General features: G+C 40.0%; 1 protein-coding gene across 1 annotated transcript in view; it reads right to left on the bottom strand.

The window, feature by feature from the left end:
• LOC134911389 (probable cation-transporting ATPase 13A4) overlaps positions 1 to 12,441 on the bottom strand; it is a 137,240-nt gene extending 124,799 nt beyond the window's left edge. The window contains exons 1-3 of the mRNA XM_063919622.1: positions 12,379 to 12,441; positions 10,211 to 10,384; positions 9,510 to 9,656 (exon numbers count right to left, since the gene is read on the bottom strand). Coding sequence (XP_063775692.1) covers positions 9,510 to 9,656; positions 10,211 to 10,384; positions 12,379 to 12,441 — 384 coding nt within the window. The remainder of the gene's footprint in view (positions 1 to 9,509; positions 9,657 to 10,210; positions 10,385 to 12,378) is intronic.
• Positions 12,442 to 13,150: the final 709 nt, after the last annotated feature.

Below are 13,150 nucleotides of genomic sequence, written 5' to 3' on the forward strand. Positions count from 1 at the left end.
AGAATTAAATTTATTAACCCAAGGTAATCTTGTTGATTGCTGTGTACGCTCTGATGGTCTAGCTAACAAAGTATCTCTATCCAGGGAAAGCACTTTATCTTTACAGACTAATAACATATTCCTATTGTATCCACGAGCAAGAAAGATTTCAATGAATATATTAATCTGTTGTTCAGATATTTTCCGGTTACTGTTTATAAGGTAAATCCTAATCATCTGAGAATACGGTAGACTTTGAATAAGGGACTTAGGATGACAACTCTGTGCCATAAGTAAAGTATTCCTGTCTGTCATTTAAGTGTATATACTTGTACAAAACCGATAATTCTTGATGGTCACATTCACATCCATTTTAGTGTATATACTTGTACATAACCGATAATTCTTGATGGTCACATTCACATCCATTTTAGTATATATACTTGTACATAACCGATAATTCTTGATGGTCACATTCACATCCAAGAAATTCATAGCAGTTTGACTGAATTGAAATGTGAATTTAATTGGACAATCAGTAGCATTGTGTAATTCCAATGAATTAGTCAAGATTTCAATGTCACCATGCCAAATAACAAATAGGTCATCGATGAAGCGGTTAAATAAATAAATGTGGGATGAAAAATGAGAATCAGAAAATAAAACCAGTTGTTCTATCATAAACATTACTATATTTGCATAGGCAGGGGTCATGGAACTGCCCATGGAACAACCCTTTTCCTGCAGAAAAAATGATTTATTATACATGAAAAAATTGTTACGCAAAAAGTTCCGACATGTATAAAATAACATCAATCTTATCAGTTGCAAACTCACTTTTACTCATAAAAAATCGCTTAACTGCTTGGAGACCCAACTCATGTAGGATGGATGTATACAAATTAATAACATCTATACCAACCAACCAGCTGCTGTCAGGCACCTGTGAGATAGTACGTAACCTATTAAAAAATGCAGTAGTATCAAGTAATAGTGTGTCCTCCTTTTGTATCAATGGTTGTAGAATCTTGTCCACAAATGTAGCTAGAGGTTGAAGTAAGAACCCCCGTGCCGACACTATCGGGCGTCCAGGTGGGGGATTTAACCCCTTGTGTACTTTAGGGATAGTGTAAAACAAAGGAATTAAAGGGAAAGACTGTATTAGAATAGATTTAATTTCTTCAGAAATTAAACCAATATCAAAGGCTAAACACAGAATGTCCGCCAACTGTTTCCTGCATGTCGCCATTGGATTTGCAGGCAACTTACGATAAACCTTTGGATCCAAAAGTTGTCGAAATGCTTCCTTATGGTAATCTTGTAAATCCTGTAATACGATCGCCCTACCCTTATCTGCGGGGCGAATTATGAGATTTTTGTTCTGTGACAATAATTTTAAAGCTGCACGCTCTATAGGCATCAAATTAGGGTGCACAGGTCTGCTTTCTTGTATAGAGGAGTGTACCGTGTCATCCAAAATCCTCATAAACATTTTGGTACTTGAGTTGTTTGAACCAGGATCAAACTTAGAGCAAGGATTAAACTTTTTAAGTTGAGCAGGTACAGTATGTCTTCCTTTATATTACTACTAGTGATGAAAAATTCCATTAATCTTAAACTTCTCACTAACTCATTTTTTCCCACCCCCCACGAAAATGTATCAAAATAATTTGTGGTAACAAAGAAAAGACCCTTTGAAGCAAAGCTGTGTTCCTCTTCCGATAATTCATGATTGGACAAATTAAATATTAAGTCTTTCTTGATAATGGTGGTCTTCCTGCACGTCGTCTGCATCTTGTATTGCTGGCCTCTCCTCGTATATTTTCGTCTGTGTTTTCTGCCAAACCCTTTTTGGGGCCCCAAGTTGTTCATAAAGGGCCCACAGGTTTATCCAATCTCTAACCTTCACTGTTTGAGCTTGTAATATCCTGTGAGGTGTCAGTGTTAAAATGTGAGGCAGGGTGCCAATTGCGTCGAGTGTCCCATCTAAAAAAGGACGTTTAGAATTTTGAGGGGGATTTCCCGAGAGCCACTTGCGCCACCTGTCAGTTTTTGCTGACAGGTGATACTTTCTATCATCCATCCACAGGCAAACCTTTCAAAATGAAGCACTACTTTACATGTAATTCCAGTTTTGTGGTGTACCAGTTAATATGCCCTTGTAGTAAAATTTACATAGAGAAAACAGAAACAAAATTTAAAGAATGTATGGGTAACCATAGGGCAGCTATTCGAGCAGCTATTGCCTCAGGCGCCAGTGACCAGCCGGTAGCATTTTCTGGAGCATCGACACTCACTAACCAGTTTGAAATACAGGGTGATAGACACAGTACCCCAGTCTGTAAGAGGTGGTAATCGTGCAAACCGATTATTAAAATGTGAAGCACAGTGGATCATTCGCTTGAACGCTTTACACCCTAATGTATTAAATGACAATATAATGTATGCTAATTTTAGATGATGCTGCTACCTATATGCCGTTTTTTGTGCTGATGTGTTTAGAAGACCTGCAATGTGAAAATTGTGTGTTGCAGTTTAGCAACATTGTTGCAATGTCAGTATATGCTTGTATTAGTACTGCACAGTGAATATACATTACTGTTCCGGGTTTTTAACATTTTTTGGTGGTTGTTTATTTCACCAGTTGTTGGGTCTAGTAATGATGACATCAGCTAATTACCCGGAAGCAGGGCGGTGGTGTGGTCCCGTCCTAGCAGCCGGTGTTTTCACGTGGGGTATGAACATGTATAAAGAGTTGTGAGTATTTCATTATTCTTATCCTGACGACAATATGAATAAGATATTGAAACGTTGATCAAATACTATAAACATATGTAATCTTGGCGCACCAATATATAGAGTTAGAAGAAATGTAGAAAAATTGTAGGAAAATATAGAAAAATGCAGACAAATAGTCAGACTGATTATATCTAAAGAAATTTATTCCAATGAAAGATTTATATTGTTAAAAACTATAAAAAACACACCGGCTTATCACAAATTCATCAATGATTAAGACAACATATAATGAATATAAAATTCAACGCACTGTCAGTCTTCACATAACATAAAGAAATGGTATATATTTGTATTTGTTATTTAGTGTCTCTTGCAGACATCAATGGATATTAGATGACAGCCTAAACGGCAGATTTTATCCCGGGACCTATTTGTCCCACGCCAGTCAAGCTTTTTATCACCTTTAAATTATCTGAAAAAAGTTACTGTTGATGTGAGCCTTAACAGCCGTGCTATGTCCCGAGATCTGTTAATCCCACGCTGATTAATTTTGCATAATAATTTTACGGTAATTCCCAACTGATGTTCAATAACCTCTGTTTAAGAGGTAATGCACGCTCTTTCACACCTACTTTAAATCAGCAGATGGTTCCTTGTACCTTTTACGCTGCCCACTGTGCACACTGTGGACTAGCGCTTAGAAATCAAAGGTACCCGGGGGTAAGTGCCTTTACATCCTCCGTCCTCCCCTTATCAGGTCCTCATCCCGCAGGCCAGCAGCTTCTGATTTCGCGACTTCTGGGGGGGGGAGTGCAATCAGCGAGTGGGGTTTAGCATAAACTCTGGATTTGGTATGCAGTAATCCAACGCGTTTCCCCCTTAAAGGGCTTCGTCAGGGATCCCTGCATTCCAAGCGCGTGGGCCAGACGACACGCATGCATTACCTCTTAAACAGAGGTTATTGAACATCAGTTGGGAATTACCGTAAATTTATTATGCAAAATGAATCAGCGTGGGATTAACAGATCTCGGGACATTGCACGGCTGTTAAGGCTCACATCAACAGTAACTTTTTTCAGATAATTTAAAGGTGATAAAAAGATTGACTGGCGTGGGACAAATAGGTCCCGGGATAAAATCTGCCGTTTAGGCTGTCATCTAATATCCATTGATGTCTGCAAGAGACACTAAATAACAAATACAAATATATATCATTTCTTTATGTTATGTGAAGACTGACAGTGCGTTGAATTTTATATTCATTATATGTTGTCTTAATCATTGATGAATTTGTGATAAGCCGGTGTGTTTTTTTATAGTTTTTAACAATATAAATCTTTCATTGGAATAAATTTCTTTAGATATAATCAGTTTGACTATTTGTCTGCATTTTTCTATATTTTCCTACAATTTTTCTACATTTCTTCTAACTCTATATATTGGTGCGCCAAGATTACATATGTTTATTGTTGAATTTTGCTAATAATGGTATTAGCTTATCTATCGGCTGCACCACCTAGACTCCAACTTTATTTCTTTTTCTGTTTATGTTTCTTCTTTTTTCTCTATTTTTCCTTTTTAAGTAAAAGGGGCTTGCGCAGATAGTATTCCTATATAGTTGATCAAATACTGACTACGTGACGAATTATTACATTTATATAGCTCGAGTGCCGCACCTTTGCTACGCATATATCTATCTATTCTATCTATCTATCTATCTATCTATCTATCTATCTATCTATCTATCTATCTATCTATCTATCTATCTATCTATCCATCTATCTATATACACTGCTCAAAAAAATAAAGGGAACACTAAAATAACACATCCTAGATCTGAATGAATGAAATATTCTTATTAAATACTTTGTTCTTTACATAGTTGAATGTGCTGACAACAAAATCACACAAAAATTAACAATGGAAATCAAATTTATTAACCCATGGAGGTCTGGATTTGGAGTCACCCTCAAAATTAAAGTGGAAAAACACACTACAGGCTGATCCAACTTTGATGTAATGTCCTTAAAACAAGTCAAAAGGAGGCTCAGTAGTGTCTGTGGCCTCCTCGTGCCTGTATGACCTCCCTACAATGCCTGGGCATGCTCCTGATGAGGTGGCGGATGGTCTCCTGAGGGATCTCCTCCCAGACCTGGAGTAAAGCATCCGCCAACTCCTGGACAGTCTGTGGTGCAACGTGGCATTGGTGGATGGAGCGAGACATGATGTCCTGGGTGTAGTATGGTATGCCAGCGGCCGGGCTCCCGGTGACCAGCATACCGGCGCCGGGAGCCCGACCGCCGGCATACCGACAGTGTGGCGAACGCAAAGGAGCCCCTTGCGGGCTCGCTATGCTCTCCACGCTGCGGGCACAGTGGCGCGCTGCTCGCGCCATGCTATTTATTCTCCCTCCAGGGGGGTCGTGGACCCCCAAGAGGGAGAATAGCTGTCGGTATGCCGGGTGTCGGGATCCCGGCGCCGGTATACTGTGCGCCGGGATCCCGACATTCGGCATACTGAAGACCACCCGATGTCCCAGATGTGCTCAATTGGATTCAGGTCTGGGGAACGGGCGGGCCAGTCCATAGCATCAATGCCTTAGTCTTGCAGGAACTGCTGACACACTCCAGCCACATGAGGTCTAGCATTGTCTTGCATTAGGAGGAACCCAGGGCCAACCGCACCAGCATATGGTCTCACAAGGGGTCTGAGGATCTCATCTCAGTACCTAATGGCAGTCAGGCTACCTCTGGCGAGCACATGGAGGGCTGTGCGGCCCCCCAAAGAAATGCCACCCCACACCATTACCGACCCACTGCCAAACTGGTCATGCTGGAGGATGTTGCAGGCAGCAGAACGTTCTCCTTGGCGTCGCGAGACTCTGTCACGTCTGTCACATGTGCTCAGTGAGAACCTGCTTTCATCTGTGAAGAGCACAGGGCGCCAGTGGCGAATTTGCCAATCTTGGTGTTCTCTGGCAAATGCCAAATGTCCTGCACGGTGTTGGGCTGTAAGCACAACCCCCACCTGTGGACGTCGGGCCCTCATACCACCCTTATGGACTCTGTTTCTGATCGTTTGAGTAGACACATGCACATTTGTGGCTTGCTGGAGGTAATTTTGCAGGGCTCTGGCAGTGCTCCTCCTGTTCCTCCTTGCACAAAGGCGGAGGTAGCGGTCCTGCTGCTGGGTTGTTGCCCTCCTACGGCCTCCTCCACGTCTCCTGATGTACTGGCCTGTCTCCTGGTAGCGCCTCCATGCTCTGGACACTACGCTGACAGACACAGCAAACCTTCTTGCCACAGCTCGCATTGATGTGCCATCCTGGATGAGCTGCACTACTTGAGCCACTTGTGTGGGTTGTAGGGAGGTCATACAGGCACGTGGAGGCCACACACACTACTGAGCCTCATTTTGACTTGTTTTAAGGACATTACATCAAAGTTGGATCAGCCTGTAGTGTGTTTTTCCACTTTAATTTTGAGGGTGACTCCAAATCCAGACCTCCATGGGTTAATACATTTGATTTCCATTGATAATTTTTGTGTGATTTTGTTTTCAGCACATTCAACTATGTAAAGAACAAAGTATTTAATAAGAATATTTCATTCATTCAGATCTAGGATGTGTTATTTTAGTGTTCCCTTTATTTTTTTGAGCAGTGTATATATATATATATATATATATATATATATATACACATATATATATACAAAAGTATCCTGCACATTCATCTCATATTTAGTCAGCTTGGCAGGTGCTCCCAATAGGCCGTTGTCCGGTCCACTTGTATATCGTAAATTCCACCAGGTGGAGGGTGCACTCTCGCTTTAAATAACTTCACTTCAAGAGTTCAGTCAAAACTCACTTGGCAGCCATCATTAGTACCCACATCATCCTTGAATGGAGGAGAATAACGGGAAATTCAAAAATGAATGGCACTACAGGGAACCAAAGCCTGATGAGGTAAGTATCAATACAGACAATCCACTAAATTCAGCAGTATAAAACTATATGGTGTTAACAATACCATATTGGCACCAACATAAAATACTGTACATGGTCATCTTAGTGCTTAAGGCCTGATGCAGCAACCAGTTCTGCCATAGTATAACACATGGCTCTAAAACCAATACACATACATGCTTTTAGTCATCATTATTTATCAATCACCAAGGTAATTCAGAACAACATCTGTATACAAAAATAAAGTTAGAATGTGTCTAAATACACTTACATGTTCCAGCAGGATTCAGTCAAAACTGGGTTGCATGTGGAACCAGCACACCTCCCAGCTACTTAAAGCTCCCTGACTGGAAGTGCCCTCTGAGACCGGAAAAGTACCCGTACCGTGCCTTATACTATTGAAATATATCAAGGAATCCAATCTACCACAGAAACCCACATGATCATCATGTCAGCGCCATTCACACAGCAACTGGATACTATAGTGCACTCAATCAGCGGCAGTAAGCGCTGCTGTCCGCTTCCTTTGCAACCGGACCAGAAGTCCATGCGTTCCACCAGGAACGGAAGTGACCGCATGTGCGTTCCAAGCATGGGGAAGTGGTCAAAATAATGATGGCTTAAAGCATGTATGTGTATTAGTTTTAGAGCACACTGTTATGCTATGGAAGTACTGGTTACAACATCAGGCCCTAAGCACTAAGATGACCATGTAGTTTATTTTGGTGCCAATATGGTATTGTTAACACCATATAGTTTATACTGTTGAATTGAATGGATTGTCTGTATTGATACTTACCTCATCACACTTTGGTTCCCTGTAGTGCCATTCATTTTTAAATTCACCTTATTCTCCTCCATCCAAGGATGATGTGGTTATTAATGACGGCTGCCAAGTGAGTTTTGAGAGTATAATGTCTTTGAAGTTTTACCTACATGGTGTATGTGTTCTAATATCAATACACACTGTTAGTAGACTTGGCTGATGGTTCTTTTTTACTATTATGTTTGTGTTTCGCTTTGGGGCCTGGAAGGTAGTAGTCATGATTGTATATTCTGTTTTAAAAGATGTATTACATACCCGAGTAACAGTTGTGTCTATTTAATTTGATGTACTGCCTGTCTTGAAAAAGATTTGTCAACGAACCGAAACGTTGACTATAGGGCTATCTATGACTACAATAAACAATTGACTGAGCTCTTGAAGTGAAGGTGTTTAAAGCGAGAGTGCACCCTCCACCTGGTGGAATTTGCGATATATATATATATATATATATATATATATATATATACATACATCTTCCACTCTGGCAGGGCTCAGGGAAAAAAACGTCAGAACACTGTTTCCTTTTATAGAAGTAACAGGAAAGCAAAAGAAAACAGTGTCCTGATGTTTTTTTTCCCTGAGTGCCGCCGCTGTGGATGTTGTATGTATATTTACAAACACCTACGTGTGTTTGTAAAATGGAGGGCAACGGGGCAAGTATATATATATATATATATATATATATCACTACTACAATACCCCTTTCCGGGCTAATTATAAGAAATAGTAATAGGAAGCCTAATACCACTTAGACTCCTTGTTGGTTGGAATCATAAAGTGAAATCTGAAAACAGTAGTGGTAGGGCGCTTCAATCAGGGTCACAATATCAGTAGCCCTCTCCTTGGTCTTTGTATGATAATACAAACAGACAATTAAAAGTCCAACATAATTTATTAAAATGTTGTTCTTAAAATTTCGAAGATACAATGATTGTTCTTTCCTTTTGGGGTCACCGTGGACATCACAGACAAAAACCTGACGCATTTTGTCTCCTAAGAGACTTCATCAGGGACTGGAGTTTCAGTCTGACACCAATGTGAGCAACAGTGAGGAGGTGATGAACGAAGTTGTGTGACCTATTATCTCTATTGAGATTTTACCTACACCTACCATATACCCGTATAGGGTTCACTAAGACATATGCCCCTGATGAAGTCTCTTAGGAGACAACTCCTTGTGTGTAATACACATCTTTTTCATCTAAGACCCTGAGTGCTGCAGCATTATTTCTACCTGTATTGCACGTATACTGAAGGCACCGGGGCAGCTACTGCTTATGTAAGCAGAGTGCCGGACTGACCACTATAATATATATGAGTGGCGCAAGTAGAAATATTTTCTTAGTGGTACTAAGTGCCAAAAAATGGGCATGGTCACGTGTTGCGAGGGGGCGTGGCCACATGCTGCTAGTGGGAGTGGCTACATGACACTAGCGGCGTGGCCACATGACACAGCCCCTTTTTTTTGGGGGGGGGGAATCTGGAGGCAAGGCTAAAAATATATAGTAATGCCTCCAGTATAATAGAAATATATAGTGATACCTCCATTATAAAAGAAATATATAGTAATGCCCCCAATTTAATAACAATATATAGTAATGCCTCCATTATAACAGGAAAATACAGCCACTGTTGCACTCCCAGTAACTCTGACAAAGTGGGAGGAGCCATCATGCTGCCAAGCACCATGGTCTTGTTGCTTTGTGGTACATTATAATTGTGGTAATGGCAAAGTGTGTGGCAGGTGGTACTGCGTACCCGCTGCCAAATTTTTAAGGGTACTCCATACCCGAGCGTACCTGCATACTTACACCGCTGATATATATATATATATATATAAATAAAATCATATTATTATTGTTGTTATTCTTCTTCTTCTTCTTCTTCTTCTTCTTCTTATTTTTATTATTATTATTATTATTATTAATAATATCCTCTGCCAAGGAGGAAATCAACATACCATAAATGAACAAACATCAGCAAACATGCTATATATTACCTTTAGATCAGTCTTTTGGATGGCTTTGCTAATGATAGATTTGCCATCAGCAATCACAGGCTGTGCAGATGTCGTTTTCATTGATATATTCAAACCTTGCAATTGAATCCATATCACATTTTTCCTAAAATATTGTTCAAATTCATCCTGCACATTAAAAAAATGGAATTGGTTACTTATTATTTGACAACCAGAATATAATATACTGACTTAAGGGCCCTACACACTATGCAATCCGCCGCCAAGCTGCCCGATGGTGGATACGGCCGACGGGCGACCTGGCGGTGAGGGGGCAGTGATGGGGGAGTGAAGTTTCTTCACTCCCCCCGTTACCCGGCTCCATAGCAGTGCATGCAAATATGGACAAGATCGTCCATATTGGCCTGCATGCACAAGCGACGGGGCACCAATGATGAACGAGCACGGGAGCCGCGCATCGTTCATCGTTGCTGCCTCCACACTGAAAGATATGAACGGTTCATATCTTTCTGTAATATCGCCCAGTGTGTAGGGCCTATTACTTTTGTGCAGCTTTTCAGCATTGTGAAATATGTCTTTTGTTCAGAAAATATTTCACAATGTGCTAATTGCAATTAATTTCTTGTTTTTGCAAACTCATTTTATAATTAATCTCATAAATAGCAGGTTTTATGATACTTTACTTACAGCTCACTGTTATAGTTAATGAAAGTAATGCTTACGGTGGTTTTCAGCAATATAGTGTCAGCTTCTTGCAAGCTGCATGGAATGCAATGTGCCCATACATGCCATTCAGGCTTCCAGTAGAAGAGCAGCCAAAGGAAGCCACAGGAAAACACATATCCTATGAGACAGGCTGCTTTTTTGTAGAATTGTGCCTTATAGCCAAATGTTTCCTGAAGGAATGCAAAGCACATTATTTTTTTACAGTGTGACATGAGTGTTGCTGCTGATAAGTTTGTTAGAAGAACATACACTTGTGGTTAATGAATCAAATACAACCAATTTATTTTTCTGATATTTTTGCCACATATACATTACTATAATGTGATTGGCCAAATTTGTTAATCCACAGTTGTGGCCTACAAACTACAATAGCACAAATGGTCTGTCTGCCCAATCAAACTCAGATAAGCATCCGACTAAATAGTTGAGTCTATATTATTACATTACTCTATATAAAATCAGAAATCAGAGCCTCTTGTATCCAACCTATCAACATATCAAGCAACACATACATATTAGACTTATTGATCTAATTTGGCAATATAGCCCCTATCCTCTTCATTGTTTATCTATTCTTGTTATTAAAGTGCATATAAACCATCTTAGGATCTGAGGGGGTAATTCAGACCTGATCGCTGCTGTGCATTTTCGCACAGCAGGCGATCAGGTCCACAGTGCTCTTGCGTATGCACCGCAATGCGTAGGCGCGTCGCACGGGTACAAAGCGGATCACCCTCAGCGATGGGTTTGTGTGATGGATCCGTTCGCACGGGCGTTCGCGAGGAGATTGACAGAAAGAAGGCATTTGTGTTTGTCAACTGACCGTTTTCTGGGAGTGTCTGGAAAAACTCAGACATGTCCATGCGTTTGTAGGGCGGGTGTCTGACGTCAGTTCTGGTCCCGAACAAGCTGATGTAAATCGCAGTGGCTGAGTAAGTCCTGGGCTGCGCAGAGATTGCAAAAAATCTGTTTGTGCAGCTCTGCTACACATGCGTTCGCACACTTGCACAGCTAAAATACACTCCCCCTGTAGGTGGTGACTATCTGATCGCAGTAGTGCAAAAATCGCTGCCTAGCAATCAGGTCTGAATTAGGCCCTGAGGCCCTCATTCAGCATCAGTTGCAGTTTTGCTAAATTAGCAAACTGCAACTGCATGCGATCACATGCTGGGGCCTGCCCAGCATGCTAATGGTGGCCAGCAATGTGATCGCAATTCAATTGCGATCACATCGCTAAATAAGGGAAGTCCCATGTCTGCGCAGCTTGGCTGCGAAGTCAGTTGGGCCACCAACATTTTCACCATTGTAGCAGCCACCTCTGACATGATGTGGCTACCCCAAACCCGCCCCATTTCGGGGCGAACCTGCCCCCCAATCCCCAGTTGATGTCCCCGACCACCCCGCGGATGCAGAAGTGTTCGCATCAATGCAATGTGATCGTACTGCCAGGCCTGTACTTGCAAATGATACTAAATAAGGTGTAAATTCTCCATATTTGGGGGTCCAGGTGTATGCCTTGAGCGCCACACCTTGGGGTTTTTTATATATATATATAAAATGTATATCTGATATATATATACACATATATAATGTGTATCTGATAAACATATATATATATATATACATATAGTGTATATCTGATAAATATATATATATATATATATATGAATACATATACAATAAATGCAAATATCTGAAAGATTACACATTAGTATAGATAATGAATAAACAGCCCATACTTCAATTTCGCCAATTAATAAATTGTGTGATACCAAAAAATTGTTTATAGTTTCAGTTACTGGTATTTGTATCATAGACAGTAAATACCTGCTAAATAAAAAGTAAGTAGTGTGTGCAACTATAGCACTGCAAGTAGTAAGGGATATCTTGTGAGTTTACAAAGAATAGATCCGACTGCTAAGTTACACAATGGGTTACTGTATCTGTCGACCCTACCATTATGTAATATAGAAACTGTGAGTTATAAAAATTAAACATTAGTAATTTAAACGCACATTTTACAATAATATAAATCAGTAGTATTTCCCCAAGAATATGTCAAATTAAAAATTCATCATATATTCTCAACATGTACAATGATATTCCAAAAGTTCTGCATTTTACATTGCCACTTTCATAAACAGATCATAAAGAATTGTCTCACCATCTCATTTTCTTCTCCTTGATTAAGTAAGGCATGATGCTTTCTATCAATATTTCTCTCCATCAACACCGTTCTGTTTAGAGTATACTGTATTTGGCCAATATTAAGCTTTATAAAATGACACCAGGTAACTGTTCTATAACTGTTATATTCAGGCATGGACTGGTTTAGTCATCTATTCACAATACGGCTTATGTAGCCTCTGTACTAAGAACACACCTCTTTCATGATATTGCTCAAGTTTGATAAATTGCATCACAGTTTTTTTTTCACAGTATATTGCCATATTGCAGTTATATCCTTCCATGTCATTTCATTATTTGTATAAAAAATCTTGATGTCATCTGGTTGCGTCAAGTATGCAATCAAACAATACTGTATATTTCCTAGGAAAACCTTGTAAGAGAGTACCCTGTCCTCAGTCAGTGCAGTGATACAGGTAACTTATACTGTAGCTGATCTAGAAAGGTGATTATGAACAGCCACCATTGCTAAGTCACCTCCACTGCAGCAGACTCGTGCAAATATCAACTTTATGAAAGGACAATTTGCCTGAAATATAAGATTTCTTTATATAAAATAGCTATTAATTTTATTTCATGTAATAAATACATGTACAGTCTTCATGCATTGTATGCAGTGTATTTTTATCATTTCATCTGAAGCAGACGGAGTGTCGACATATAGCTTGTTCAAAATGTGGACAGATGAAATGTTGACATCCACAACTTTGACACTGACACAGATGATATTCTTAGAATGTCAACAGTAC

Source organism: Pseudophryne corroboree, chromosome 4 (genome assembly GCF_028390025.1).
Source record: "Pseudophryne corroboree isolate aPseCor3 chromosome 4, aPseCor3.hap2, whole genome shotgun sequence".
NCBI classification, from domain to species: domain Eukaryota; kingdom Metazoa; phylum Chordata; class Amphibia; order Anura; family Myobatrachidae; genus Pseudophryne; species Pseudophryne corroboree.